Raw genomic sequence first — 13,003 nt, 5'->3', positions numbered from 1 at the left:
TCCTCCTCCTCCTCTACAGTGATTGGATCAGGAATGGACATACAACCCAAGTGAGGATAACACTTAACTCCAGGATTCTTGCATGAGCTATTGAGCAAAAGAGGATGTACTCCCTGCACAGTCACGGAGAAGGTAGAGTGAAAGTCTGGAACCTCATGAGAAAAGTCTGATGGATGATGAAGCCAACACAAAGCAAGCAGGAGCCAGGAGGTGGAGAGAGACCCAGTCCTTAGGGTACCAATGGACCCCTGGAACCAGACATGCCTGAAATCGGCTACCCTGTAAATTTCCGTCTTCAGCCCAAGCGCACTTGACTTGTGTTTCTGCTATGGCACCTGACCTGCACACCCACCTCTTGTTGGAGACAATGGGGACTCTCCAGCCCTTGATCTGGTTGAGCTCGGTGTCCGAGACCTCGATCTGCAGCGGCAGACGGGGCACCCACACCATCATCTCCAGAGGACTGGTCAAGTGCTGGTACGTGAAGTTCACCACCACATTCACCTTGCCCTTCATCTCCTTCCCGTTGACAAAGACGTAGTCACATCTGTCGGAAACCTAGGAGGAGAGAAGGGTGGGCGACGTATGAGGTTTTGTCACATCCCAAAGCAAGAGCAAGAGAAAGCAGAGGAGGAAAGCAGTGCCGTGACTCTCCTGGGGTCACAGTCACGAGGAGTTGGTCCTAACGTGGACACTGGACTTTGCTTTCCGAGACAGCAGAGGCTGTGATGACAGAGGCCGCGGGGCCCATCCACCTCTCCTGGGAGCTCTTCGCCCCCACCTGCTGCAGCTGCTCTGTTGAGAATCCGTGCTCTACCTCCTCTGACAGACTGCCCTTAGGCGCTGGAGCCGAACCTGCAGAATTGCCCGGGTGCTCTGTACCGCTCAGCCCACCTTTTTGCCCGATGATGACTTCCTGGTTTGCCTCAAGGAGGGACGAACCGTGTGTATAGTTCATGACCCGGAGCTCCTCTGGGGATCAGCCGAGGCTCGATTTCATCTGAAACCATCCCCGCTCAGCTTGTCCCCTTTCTGCATCCGGCCTCCCTCACTCCCAGACGGATGTCCCCAGAGAACATCCTCAGTAAGTCATGTGCGGACAAGCTCCCATCTTCGCTGTGCGGGCAGATTCCGAGATATATTCCTCACGGTTCCTGGGAGCCTCTCAGTGGGATTCTCCCCACCTGCCCACCGTGGTAACTAGCTCAGTAATTCATTTCCCGTCTCTTCCATTTAGGTGTCCTGTCCTGCCCCCCACTCCCGCCTCCACGTCCCGGAATCAGTCCCCAGATGCACCCACCGCCCTCCAGTCCGTGGCTCAGGCTCTGCTTTCCAGAGAATCCAGACACGTTAATCCAGGCCCACGTCAGCTCATTTCATCCTCAGAACGACCCCGAGACGAGCATTCCCATCAGTCCCATATTCCAGATGAGGAGGCTGAGAGTTAAAGGAGCTTGACTGTGCCCCCGAGATACAGCCCTGGGGTCTGGCTGTGGAATCCATGATCTCAGCTTGTGCTGGTCTACCAGGCTGCTCCCCTCTGCCCACGCGTGACGGAAAAGCCAGGTTCAAAGAAAAGACCTTGTCCCCTTGTCTTTGTCTCCCAGCTCCCCAGGGGAGCTTGTGCTCATCCTAACCAAGACTTGGGGCAAAGCTTTGGGGTTGTGTGGTAGCATGAAGACGGCCCCCAGAGATACCAGGTTCTGATCCTCGGAACTGGTACGTTACCTTATTTGGCAAAAAGGACTTTGCGGGTGTGATTAAGGGTCTGGAGATGTGCAGATTACCCTAGATTACCCAGGTGGGCCCTAAACGTAGTCCGAGTGCCTTTATAGGAGAGGAACAGAGGGACATTCGACCACCGTGACAGAGGAAGGACATGTGTCACCAAAGCAAGATGCTACACGGCCGGCTTTGAGGATGCAGACCAGGGCCAAGGAAGGCGTCTCTAGAAGCTGGAAGAGGCTGGGAATCATTCTCTCCTAGAGCCTCTGGGGGCGGTGCGGCCCTGCCGATATCTTGTGAAGCTGATGAAGGACTTCTGCCCCCAGAACTGCGAGAGAATAAACGTGTGTGGTTTTCAAGTCACTTTTTTTTTTTTTTTTTTTGACCACACTGCACAGCTTGTGGGATCTTAGTTCCCTGACCAGGGATTGAACCCGCGCCCCCTGCGGTGGAAGCGCAGAGTCCTAACCACTGGACCGCCAGGTAAGTCCCTAATGTGTGTGGTTTTAAGCCACCGGGCTTGTGGTCATTTGTCCCAGCAGGAGACGGCCACAGAGAGGGAGAGGAGGATAGGCAGAGGCCACGAGGGCTCCTTCCTGGCTCTGGGGCTTGGCTGGTTGAGTTTGGAGGGAAGATGGGCAGGAGCAAGGCCCCTGGTTTATTGAGCACGTAATACGTGCCCGGCCGAGCAGCTGAACCCATCCCAGGTGTGGTCCCAGTTAGTGGTCACGAGGACCCAGGACGTGGGTGCCGTTACTGTCAGTTCACGGGAAGTCAACCTGAGGTCCAAGACATTAGGTACCATTTCCCAAGGACGCACAGCTGGGAAGTGGAAAAGACCAGACTCAACCCAAGTCTGCCCCAGCTGCCCCGCCTCCGGCATGGGTATCACTCTTGCCCGGATGCTCTCTCGCAGTCTGTTGTTTTTTAAAGGATGCGGGCCTTCCCTCCAGCACTTGGAGGGGTGTGAAGAAAAGCAAAGCAGAAATCACTAGGTTGTTCAAACATCTTAGAAAGAATTGCTAATGACGGCCCCTTTGATCGTCCCGGTGAGGGAACAAGGGCACAGCACACACGTGGGGGCACTGGCAGGCTTAGCATCCAGGGGACGGTCAGTGACTCGGAGGGAAGCACGGGCCCGGGTCCATTTCTGAGCTGGAGCTGGTGACCCTCCTATAGCGGAAGTACTTAAATCTGATGAAAGGCAGAATGGAACCAGCCCACGGGGCTCTGCTGTAACTTGTGTCCTGGCCACGGCCCTTTCCTCTTCAGGGCTGGCGAGTCTTGAATCTAGGCTTTTCTCTTTTTACCCCTTTCAAGTCTGAATCAGGCTGAATTGCCACAGATAAGCTGACAGAGAGAGAGAGAGAAAGAGAGAGAGAGAGGAAATACTGACAAGACTTGGTTTCAGAAAAAGAAGCTGTTTCATGACCTTAATTTTCCGGGCCCTCTTTGCCAAACCAGGGGTTCTAAGAAAAGACACGTGGAGATCATCGTGGGTAGAAGCCCCTCCCCTAACCCCTGTGGATGAGAGGTGCAGGTGCCTGGTGTGCTAGTCTTCATGTTTTGTTGTTTTGATTTTAAAACTCTGTGTTTTTTCCTTGAGGAGATAAGAAAAAGTTGGGGCTAGACACGGGTAAAAGGGCTGAGGAAGGTAAGCAGAGGGAAAGCAGGGCTTGACACCCAAGCAGTTGCTCTTAGCAGACACGTGTGGGGGCAGCTGATGCCCCGGACTTGGAAGGGCAGTGCTGGGTCGGAGGGATGGAGCACTGAGGTAGAGATTGTGTGTGTGTGTGTGTGTGTGTGTGTGTTTACATCAAGTAATAAGAACAGCACCCCCATTTGATGGGAGGTTTGTAAATCTCTGCCCCCGGCCCCTCTGGTTTTCCGTGCCCGGCCCCTGTCCTCGCTCTGCGCGTGGAAGCATCACTAAAACTGTTTGCCAACCACACCTGGTCCTTCCTTGGTGGCGTGGTGGGACTGTCCTTCTGGCTCACCTGTCTCACTCACCTGTCGACGATGAGCTGAGTGGAACCGACACGGGTCAACTCCTGTGGGAACATTTTAATTTCCCATGAGGGGCCTTCCAGAGGTCCCCGTCCCTCCAGCTTGGGGCCCGGCGGGGGAGGAGGTGGTGACTGCCCCTCCAGCCTGGGCTCCGAGAGTCTGTGACAGGGACAGCCCCCCACAAAGCCACAAGGGACAGGCGGCATGGGTGGCAGGTGCACGTCTTGTTTGAAGTCACGGGTATTTCAGACTATTTGTCACATCGCATCGATGGAGCTTATGCAGACCACTGCAACATGCCTGGGCATAATCTGATTGATAACAATAATATATTTTAATAAAAAGAGGACGACAAGTCTGTTCTCTAGGTCTGTGAGTCTGTTTCTGTTTCGTAGATAAGTTCATTGGTGCCATATTTTAGATCTCACCTATAAGTGATATCATGATGTCTGTCTCTCTCTGTCCGACTTACTTAAGTATGACCATCTCTAAGTCCATCCACGTTGCTGCAAATGGCGTTGTTTCATACTTCAACAAAATAATTAAAAAAAAAAAAAACGCACCAAATTAACGGATGGAGTAGGCTAGGGCTGGGTGGATGAGATCCATGAAGACAGATAAGATTATCAGATGGTGGCTGAGAGAATCCTAATTCTTGCAAACTCAAAACAAGCCAAGAATGGAATTGGGGCCTGCGCCAGGGGCCAGAGGTCTTCGTCTTAAACAGGCTACTCACGCCTCATCCCTGAATGCCAGGGTGTGGGACCTCCCCGCCTCCGGCTAATGACTTTCTCGTGATTAAAACTGCACAGCAAACGTTAAAGTCAGGGAGGAGACACGTGGGGCCTTTCAGGCTGCGCCCTGGAGGACGGTGTGCGTGAAGCTGCAGAGGAATTTAAGTCTGTCTCTCTCTGTCCGACTTACTTAAGTATGACCATCTCTAAGTCCATCCACGTTGCTGCAAATGGCGTTGTTTCATACTTCAACAAAATAATTAAAAAAAAAAAAAACGCACCAAATTAACGGATGGAGTAGGCTAGGGCTGGGTGGATGAGATCCATGAAGACAGATAAGATTATCAGATGGTGGCTGAGAGAATCCTAATTCTTGCAAACTCAAAACAAGCCAAGAATGGAATTGGGGCCTGCGCCAGGGGCCAGAGGTCTTCGTCTTAAACAGGCTACTCACGCCTCATCCCTGAATGCCAGGGTGTGGGACCTCCCCGCCTCCGGCTAATGACTTTCTCGTGATTAAAACTGCACAGCAAACGTTAAAGTCAGGGAGGAGACACGTGGGGCCTTTCAGGCTGCGCCCTGGAGGACGGTGTGCGTGAAGCTGCAGAGGAATTTAAGGAGAATATAAAGACTGAGGGCTCCTGGGGGTAAGACTTTGCAGGTAAGCAACTGGGGTCTACTCAGCCTGTGTGCTGGGCAGTTTGGGGGCGTGACACCTGCCTGGTGGGGGGACGGATGCTCGTGAAAAAAGCGCGGCTGTGAGCCTGCGGTACCGCTGGGACCTGCCTGTTGCCGTCCTTGCACGGACGGGACTCCAGCCTAGGAGGCATCAGAGGTCTTTCCTTTTTGGTGATGCTTGTGACTCAGCCCGGATGCTGCGAGTTATGGCTGCCACTGCCTTGCTGGCTCTCCTGGTCTCTTGTTGCTTCCAAAGACTTTCAAGGCGGTCCAGAGGAAGCAGCAAAGGAAGAGAAGGAGAGAGGGACGGGGAGAGACTTTGAAGGGCTTCCTCTGACTGCCCTGGCCTCACTGGAGATGCCTGGCAGTGGGGGGTCTCCCCGCCCCTGCTCATCCCTGGGGCAGTCTGTGGCCAGACACGGGCTGTATGAGCACATCTTAGGATAACCTCTGCAGCACCTCTCAAACTCCAGAGCCTGCCTGGGGGAGCAGGGTCTCCTGAACCCCGTCTTGTGGAAGGCTGAATGATGGCTCCCAAAGATTTCAGGCCCTGATCCCTGGAACCTGTAAATGTCACCTTCTATGGAAAAAGGGTCTTTGTGGATGTAACTAAATGCAAGGTTGTGAGATGAGAGCATCCTGGATTACGGGCCCTGAATGCAATCCCAGTGTCCATAGGCGGGAGAGGCCGAGGAGGATGGACACAGACGAACAGTGGCCTATGTGCAGAGAAGCAGATGAGGCAGACGCTGGAGTGGCGTGGCCACAAGCCAACGAATGCCGGCTGCTACAAGCAGCTGGAGCAGCTTCTCCCCTGGAGCCCCCAGACGGAGCATGTCTGCAGCCTCCTGGCCTCTGGACTGTGAGAGAAGGCATTTCCGTGGTTTTCAGACCCCCGGGGTCTCTCCGTGGCAGAGCAAGGAAGGGGTTTCTCTGCCTTGGAAAGAGTCCTGAGGACCCAGCCTATAGCAGCCCACAGAGCAGGAGGAAGTAACAGCATCTTCATGTTTGAATAAAAGCTCCAGGAGGACATGTAAGGAAGCAGTGAAACCCACAGAGGGTGGGGGCAGATTAGGAGGCCCGAGCCATGGTCAGGGGGTGGGGGGCGGCTGGGAGGCCTCGAGGGCCATCGCCCAGACGCTCCTTCGGGATGGACTGCAGTCAGCACCCAGCCCTCTCTGTCTCCCCTTGGGGCTCTGCCTGAGCTGCATAGGTCACCTCCCTGTAGCAGGTCACGCCAGGTGCATGAGAGAGGAGGCAGCACCGCCCAGCAGTTCAGCCGGCAGGGGACAGAGCCCCTGCTGTGGCCCGATTTCTCCCCCTGCCTGACGCTCTCCCTCTTTCTCTTCACAGGGCTTGATCCCTAAGAGACATCTTGGGACTCCCCTGGCGTTCCAGTGGTTAAGACTCTGCGCTTCCATTTCAGGGGGCACAGGTTCGATCCCTGGTGGGGGAACTGTAAGACCTTACATGCTGAGCAGATAGGCCAACAAAGAAAAATAAAAAACGACCCGAGACATCTTGGCCCCAAATTCCAGCTCAGCATCTGTTTCTGCAGAACTCACCTGTCTTAGTCAGCTCAGGCTGCTATTAAAAAATAAATGACCAAATGGGGTGGCTTACAAACAGCAGACATTTATTTCTGACATTTCTGGGGGCTGGAAGGACAAGATAATGGCTCCATCAGATCTGGTACCCGCTACCTGCTGCATAGACGGATGTCTTCCTTTTGTCCTCACAGGGTGGAAGGCGTGAGGGAGCTCTCTGGGTCTCATTTATAAAGGACACTAATCCCAAAGTGAGGGCTGCATCCTCACCTAATCACCTCTCAAAAGACCCACCTCCTGCCACCATCACATTGGGCACCAGGTTTCAGCGTACGGGTTCTGGAGGGACACAGACCCCTCAGTCTATAGCACCACCTATGACACGAGCTTCTTAGTATGTCCTTTCCTCCAGGCAGCCCTCGATTTGTCTTGTGTTAGTGGAGAATGGTTCATGCCAGCAGGTTCCTCCCCTTGAGTGGTCATGGACCAAGGTCATGGTTCTGATGGTTGAGTTTCTATTAACAGGGTGCTACGCAAGATAAGGACTGACTGCATTTCACTGTTAGTTGAAACCATGTGGAATATTGCCAAAGAAGAATAAAATCTAACAAAGGCAGACTCCAAGATCTTCTGCAGACCTACAATAGTGGATTGAATCCCCCCAGATTCCTGTCTACCCAGCACCTCAGATTGTGACCTTACTTGGAAATAGGGTCTTTGCACGTGGAATTAGTTAAGATGCGGTCAGACTCGATTAGGGTGGATTCTAAATCCAATGAGAGTGTCCCTGTAAGAGACAGAAAAGGACACACAGAGACTGAGGGAAGAAGGCCAGTGATGCCAGAGGCAGAGGTTGGAAGGATGTGGCCAGAGGATGCCTGGAGCCCCCAGTAGCTGGAAGAGGCAGGAAGCCTCCTCCCCTAGAGCCCCCAGAGAGAGCGCGGCCCTGCCCATGCCCTGACTTTGGGATTCAGGCCTCCAGAACTGCGAGAGAGTGAATGGAGTGACCCAGTTTGTGGTAATTTGTTACGGGCAGCTCCAGAAAACGAGCGGACCTCCTAGGCGAGACCTCCCAGGCGAGACCTCCCGATTAAGCCAGTGAATCTCCATTTTGACGGACGCCACGGCTGATTCTCATTTACACTGACAGTTCAGAGCTCCTGACAGGAGGACGTCCCACGCCCAGAGAAGGGGTAGTTCTATTACCTTCTCATTCCACAAAGAACGGGCTGATCTGAGTAGCTTCTTCCAAAGATGAAACCCACCCGTCTGTTCTGAAAGGCTCTGGCTTTGATTGCATCTTCTAAGGTGAGTGAGAACTGGTCATGAAGCCCCTTGTCCCTGTCAATCCTTCAACAAGAGCCCAGCTTTCCTGGCTGCTTTGTGCCGTAGGATTCGCTGCCTAATGCCCAGCAATGCTGGACAGCAGTCCTTACGAGGCTGACGTAAATGCCACCTGAAACGCGCATCGCCAATGCAGCCCGATGACGCCTGTGTCGACGCAGCGTTACCTACGTAACATGTTTATTCACCACCGCCGTAAGTGACGTTACTGGTGGTACAGGGGTCCTGGATCAGCAGTTCAGGGGGTGCCCCTGCAGCACCTTTTGTTTGGTGGAGGTGGTGGGGTGGCAGTGCCACGGCTGGAAATGACTGCTACATTTCTGACACCACCCCCTCCCTCCCTCCATGCATCCATCCCTCCCTCCCTCTCTCCCTCAGTCCATCCATCCATCCATCCATCCATCCATCCATCAATCCATCCATCCATCCATCCATTCAACCATCCATCCATCCATCCATCCATCCATCCATCCATCCATCCATCCATCCTTCCATCCATCCATCCATTCAACCATCCATCCATCTATCCATCCATCCATCCATCCTTCCATCCATCCATCCTTCCATCCATCCATCCATCCATACTTCCATCCATCCATCCATCCATCCTTCCATCCATCCTCCATCCTTCCATCCATCCAACCATCCAACCATCCGTCCAACCATCCATCCATCCATCCAACCATCCATCCATCCATCCATCCATCCTTCCATCCATCCAACCATCCATCCATCCATCCAACCATCCATCCATCCATCCATCCATCCATCCATCCATCCATCCTTCCTTCCATCCATCCATCCATCCATCCCTCCTTCTTTCTCTCCCTCCTTCCTTCCTTCCTTCCTCCCTTTATTATTTAAATAATCTTATTATGACTTATTTTCTGTTTAACTTTTTATTACCTACAGATAGGTGTACACATCATGACTGTTCTGCTCAATGACATTTCACAGCGAACAAACGCGTAACCTGAACCCAGTTCCAGAGGCAGAGCACCGTGGTTCACACGGGAAGCCCCTCATGCCCTTCCAGTCCTAGCCCCACCCCCGACCTGAGTAAGGGTTAACCTCTTTCCTGATATCTCTGCTTCGTCTTCCGTTTTAAGCCTTTGGTATCAATGGGATCACATCCCCTGTACTTGTGTTTGTGAGACTGAGTTATGTGGTTCATTCCTTCTCATGGTGTGACACACCACAGTTTGCGTATCCGTTCTCTCATCTGTGGACATGTGGGGGTTTCCAGTTTGGGGCTCTGACACATAGTGCTGCCATGAACCATCATACACATGTCGTTGGGTGAACAGTCATAGGCTTTTCTGTGGGTACATACGTGGGTCACAGAGTTTACGTGCGCCCCACTTTTACTTGTACAAAAGTGCACAGGGCATTCTTTAAAGATGCAAACATATATTACTACCACGTGACTCTCTGGACACTATTCTAAAAACTCATCCAAGGTTCTCCACTGCTTCAGGGTAATATAGTAGATTCTTCACATGAGCCGCCAGGTCCGACGTGGTTTGGCTCCTGCTGGGTTCCTTGGTCTCATGCAACACGACTCTCCTCCTTGACCCTGCGTTTCACTGCCTTTCAGTTCCCTGGAGTTGGAAAGATGGGACAGTCTCCTTAATCAAGACTCTAGGATGTGATGGAATCCATGGACGAGTGGTTGGGTCTTGGACATCTAGAAGGGTGAGGATGGTGACGAAAATCGGGGTCACCCACACCTGGGCATCATGGAACTCAAGAGAATTGGCTGGAAATCACTTACTAAAGAGAGGTGAGGCCAGAACACATTCCTTTTCTATTAATAAGTAACACTCAGACTGTATGAAAGAGAAAACACGTATGCAAGCATAGTAGAGACATGATAGATGGGAAGTGGAAACATGAGTCAGGAATAGCGAGTCTGCTGGATGGACACCAGGAGTCTGCAGGCACCCTGGCCGTCAGGAAGGCTGAGCGCTGACCCCAGGCTGGTGGAAGCTCGCGCCCAGGACAGCCACATCGCAAGCACCGAGGTGGCACATGAGGTTACCTGGATGAGTTCCTGCTACTTCCTGGCAGGACTGGCTGCAGGCTTTGGTGAAGGGGGCCCAGCAGATGGCAGGTGAGGGCAGCCACACCTCCCCTTGGCTGGACACACTCTTTTTGAAGGCATGGAGGAGGGTGTAAGCAAACCATCTTAGGGTCCCCCGGTTTCCCTTCCCAAACGGAACAAAAGAAGCAGGGTAGCAACCTTATGCAGAAACATCCGGCACAGATTTCTTTGGCTTTTGACTGAATTTTGCAGTGAAAATGCTTCTCCAGGCCACCTGCAGAGAAGTTCGCCCTCCCTGCCTCTTGGCAGACACCACGTGGAACTCCTATCTCCAGCAAGGTCTCTCACAGGGAATCCCTTATCCAGTGAGACCCCAGATCTGTCCTCAACCACAGAGCCTTCCTCTGGTGCACCCCGGGCAGGCGAGTGCACGAGAGGCTGGATCAGTTAGGAGATCTGACGGGTCATGCTAAGCCCGAGGGCTTGGCACAGAGATGGAGATAACATGCTGTCGCTTCTCACTTAAAAAATGATGCAAAGGAACGAATTTACAAAACAGAGATAGACGCACAGACATAGAAAACAAACATGGTTGCCAGATGGAAAAGGGGTGAGAAGGGGATAAATTAGGAGTTTGGGGTTAGCAGATACTCACTCCTATATATAAAATAGATAACCAACAAGGACCTGCCATATGGCACAGGGAACTACACTCAGTACCTTGTAATAGCCTGTAATGGAAAAGAATCTGAAAAGGAATACACACACACACACACACACACACACACACACACAATGGCTGAGTCACTTTGCTGTACACCTGAGACAAGCACAACATTGTAAATCAACGACACGCCAACCAAAAATAAAATGATAAAAAATTCTTCTTGGGTAAAGGAGCAGCTAACCAACCCTTGTCATTTCTTAGCAAGAAAGGCACAAGGATACTGCAAATCTAAATTTACATGACTGATGGAGAATGATAGTAATCACAGCTAACGTTTAGACAAGCCACAGCCTGGGAGAAAATATCTGCATGCATCTGAGAAGGGCTGGCGTCCAAAATATACAAAGCATTCTTAAAACTTAACAATAAGAAAAGCAAAATAAAATGGGTGAAAGATCTAAACAGATACCTCACCCAAGAAGGTACACAGATGGCAAACAAGCACATGCAGAGGTGTTCCATATGCCGCGAGGGAACCGCGAATTAAAACAACGAGATACCGCCACACAACCGTCAGAATGACTAAAATCCAGAACATGAACACCACCAAATGCTGGCGAGGATGCAGAAGAGGGATACTCTCCTTCACTGCTGGTGGGAATACAAAATGGTACAGAGCCGCCCTGGAAGACAGTCTGGCAGTGTCTTACAAAGCTGAGCATCTTCTCACAATAGGATCCGGCAATTGTGCTCCTTGGTATTTACCCAAATGAGCTGGAAAACATATGTCTGCGTGAAATGTTTTTAGCAGTTTTATTCATAATTGCCAAAACTTGGAAGCAACCAGGATGTCCTTCAGCAGGTGAATGGATGAATAAACTGTGGTCCATCCAGACACAGGAGTATTCAGTGCTCAAAAGAAATGAGCTATCAAGCCAGGCGAAGGCGTGGAGGAACCTTAAAAGCACGTTGCCACGTGAAAGAAGCCGATCTGAAAAGACTGCACACTGTATGATTCCAACGCTACGGCATTCTGGGAAAAGGCACAACTCTGGAGGCAGGAAAGAGATCAGGGGCTAGGAAGGAGGGAGGGAGGGGTGAACAGGCAGAGCACAGAGGATTTTTAGGGCACTGAAGTCCCTCTGTATGATACTGCGATGGTGGACACACATCATTATGCTTTGGTCAAGAATCACAGAAGGTACAACGTAGAAGTTTCACCAAGAGTGAACTCAAGAAGATGAAATAATGCCATTTGCAGTAACGTGGATGGACCTAGAGGTGATCATACGAAGTGAAGTAAGTCGGACAGAGAAAGACAAATACCATATGATAGCACTTATAGGTGGAATCTAAAATATGGCACAAACGAACTTAGCGATGAAAGAGAAAGAGACTCACAGACATAGAAAACAAACGTATGGTTACCAAAGGGGAAAAGGGATAGGAGAGGAATAAATCAGGAGTTTGGGGTTAACAGATACACACCGCTATATATAAAACAGATAAACAATAAGGACCTACTCTATAGCACAGGAAGCTATATTCAATATCCTGTAATAAACCACAATGGAAAAGAATCTGAAAAAATACGTATACGTATGTATAACTGAATCACTTTGCTGTACACCAGAAACTAACAGAACGTTGTAAATCAACTCTACTTCACTAAGAAAGAATGGAGACTATGAGCTTTAGTTATTAATAAATATCAAAACTGGTTCAACCCCCCCAGTGTTTATTATAGTATTGTCTATACTCCAGACTGTTCTAAGTGCTTTTCGTATTTTATTTCATCTTTATAATAACTCAGTGAGGTAAGTATTGTTATCATGACTATGTTTTTGAGAGAGGAAACCAAGGCAGCAAATGGGCCAGGTCACAGCTGTCGGGAATCTAAGTATCCCGGCTCCTGGGGCTGCACTTTCAGGCTCTCTCCTATACTTGAGCCTTGGACTCCAACCCAGAACACACCAGTCAGCTCTGAAATGACAGTCTGATCTCAGACTGCATGGCCATGCAAAGAAATACTTCTGTCAATAAGTACAGGTTTCCTCTCAATGAGTTTTTAAAACTCATCAAGCTTGGTCATATGTTGTAAACGTTTTAGATTGGCTTTTCAAGTCTGAACACCTCACTGGAGATTTTCTTCTCAACTGTTAATTATTTTTCAGTATAAGAATCAGAAGTTGATACAGGCTCATGGTTTAAAGTCAAACAGAACAGGAAGAAGCATGTGTAGTGCAATGTGAGCCCC

The 13,003-nt window shown here is 50.8% G+C and overlaps 1 protein-coding gene and 1 long non-coding RNA gene across 2 annotated transcripts in view; one reads left to right on the top strand and one right to left on the bottom strand.

Annotated features, from left to right (window-relative positions):
* Positions 1-3,517, top strand: part of LOC112408742 (uncharacterized) — a 9,700-nt gene extending 6,183 nt beyond the window's left edge. Inside the window, exons 4-5 of the long non-coding RNA XR_003004996.1 lie at positions 20-1,084; positions 1,238-3,517. This is a non-coding gene — a long non-coding RNA (uncharacterized LOC112408742). The remainder of the gene's footprint in view (positions 1-19; positions 1,085-1,237) is intronic.
* Positions 1-13,003, bottom strand: part of LOC112408739 (transmembrane protein 132D) — a 651,963-nt gene that overhangs the window by 13,092 nt on the left and 625,868 nt on the right. The window contains exon 6 of the mRNA XM_024758481.1: positions 353-558. Within this exon, the coding sequence (XP_024614249.1) occupies positions 353-558 (206 nt within the window). The remainder of the gene's footprint in view (positions 1-352; positions 559-13,003) is intronic.

Source organism: Neophocaena asiaeorientalis, unplaced genomic scaffold (assembly GCF_003031525.2).
Source record: "Neophocaena asiaeorientalis asiaeorientalis breed wild unplaced genomic scaffold, Neophocaena_asiaeorientalis_V1.1 scaffold77, whole genome shotgun sequence".
Taxonomy (NCBI): domain Eukaryota; kingdom Metazoa; phylum Chordata; class Mammalia; order Artiodactyla; family Phocoenidae; genus Neophocaena; species Neophocaena asiaeorientalis.
This window is presented reverse-complemented; position numbering and strand designations above follow the sequence as displayed.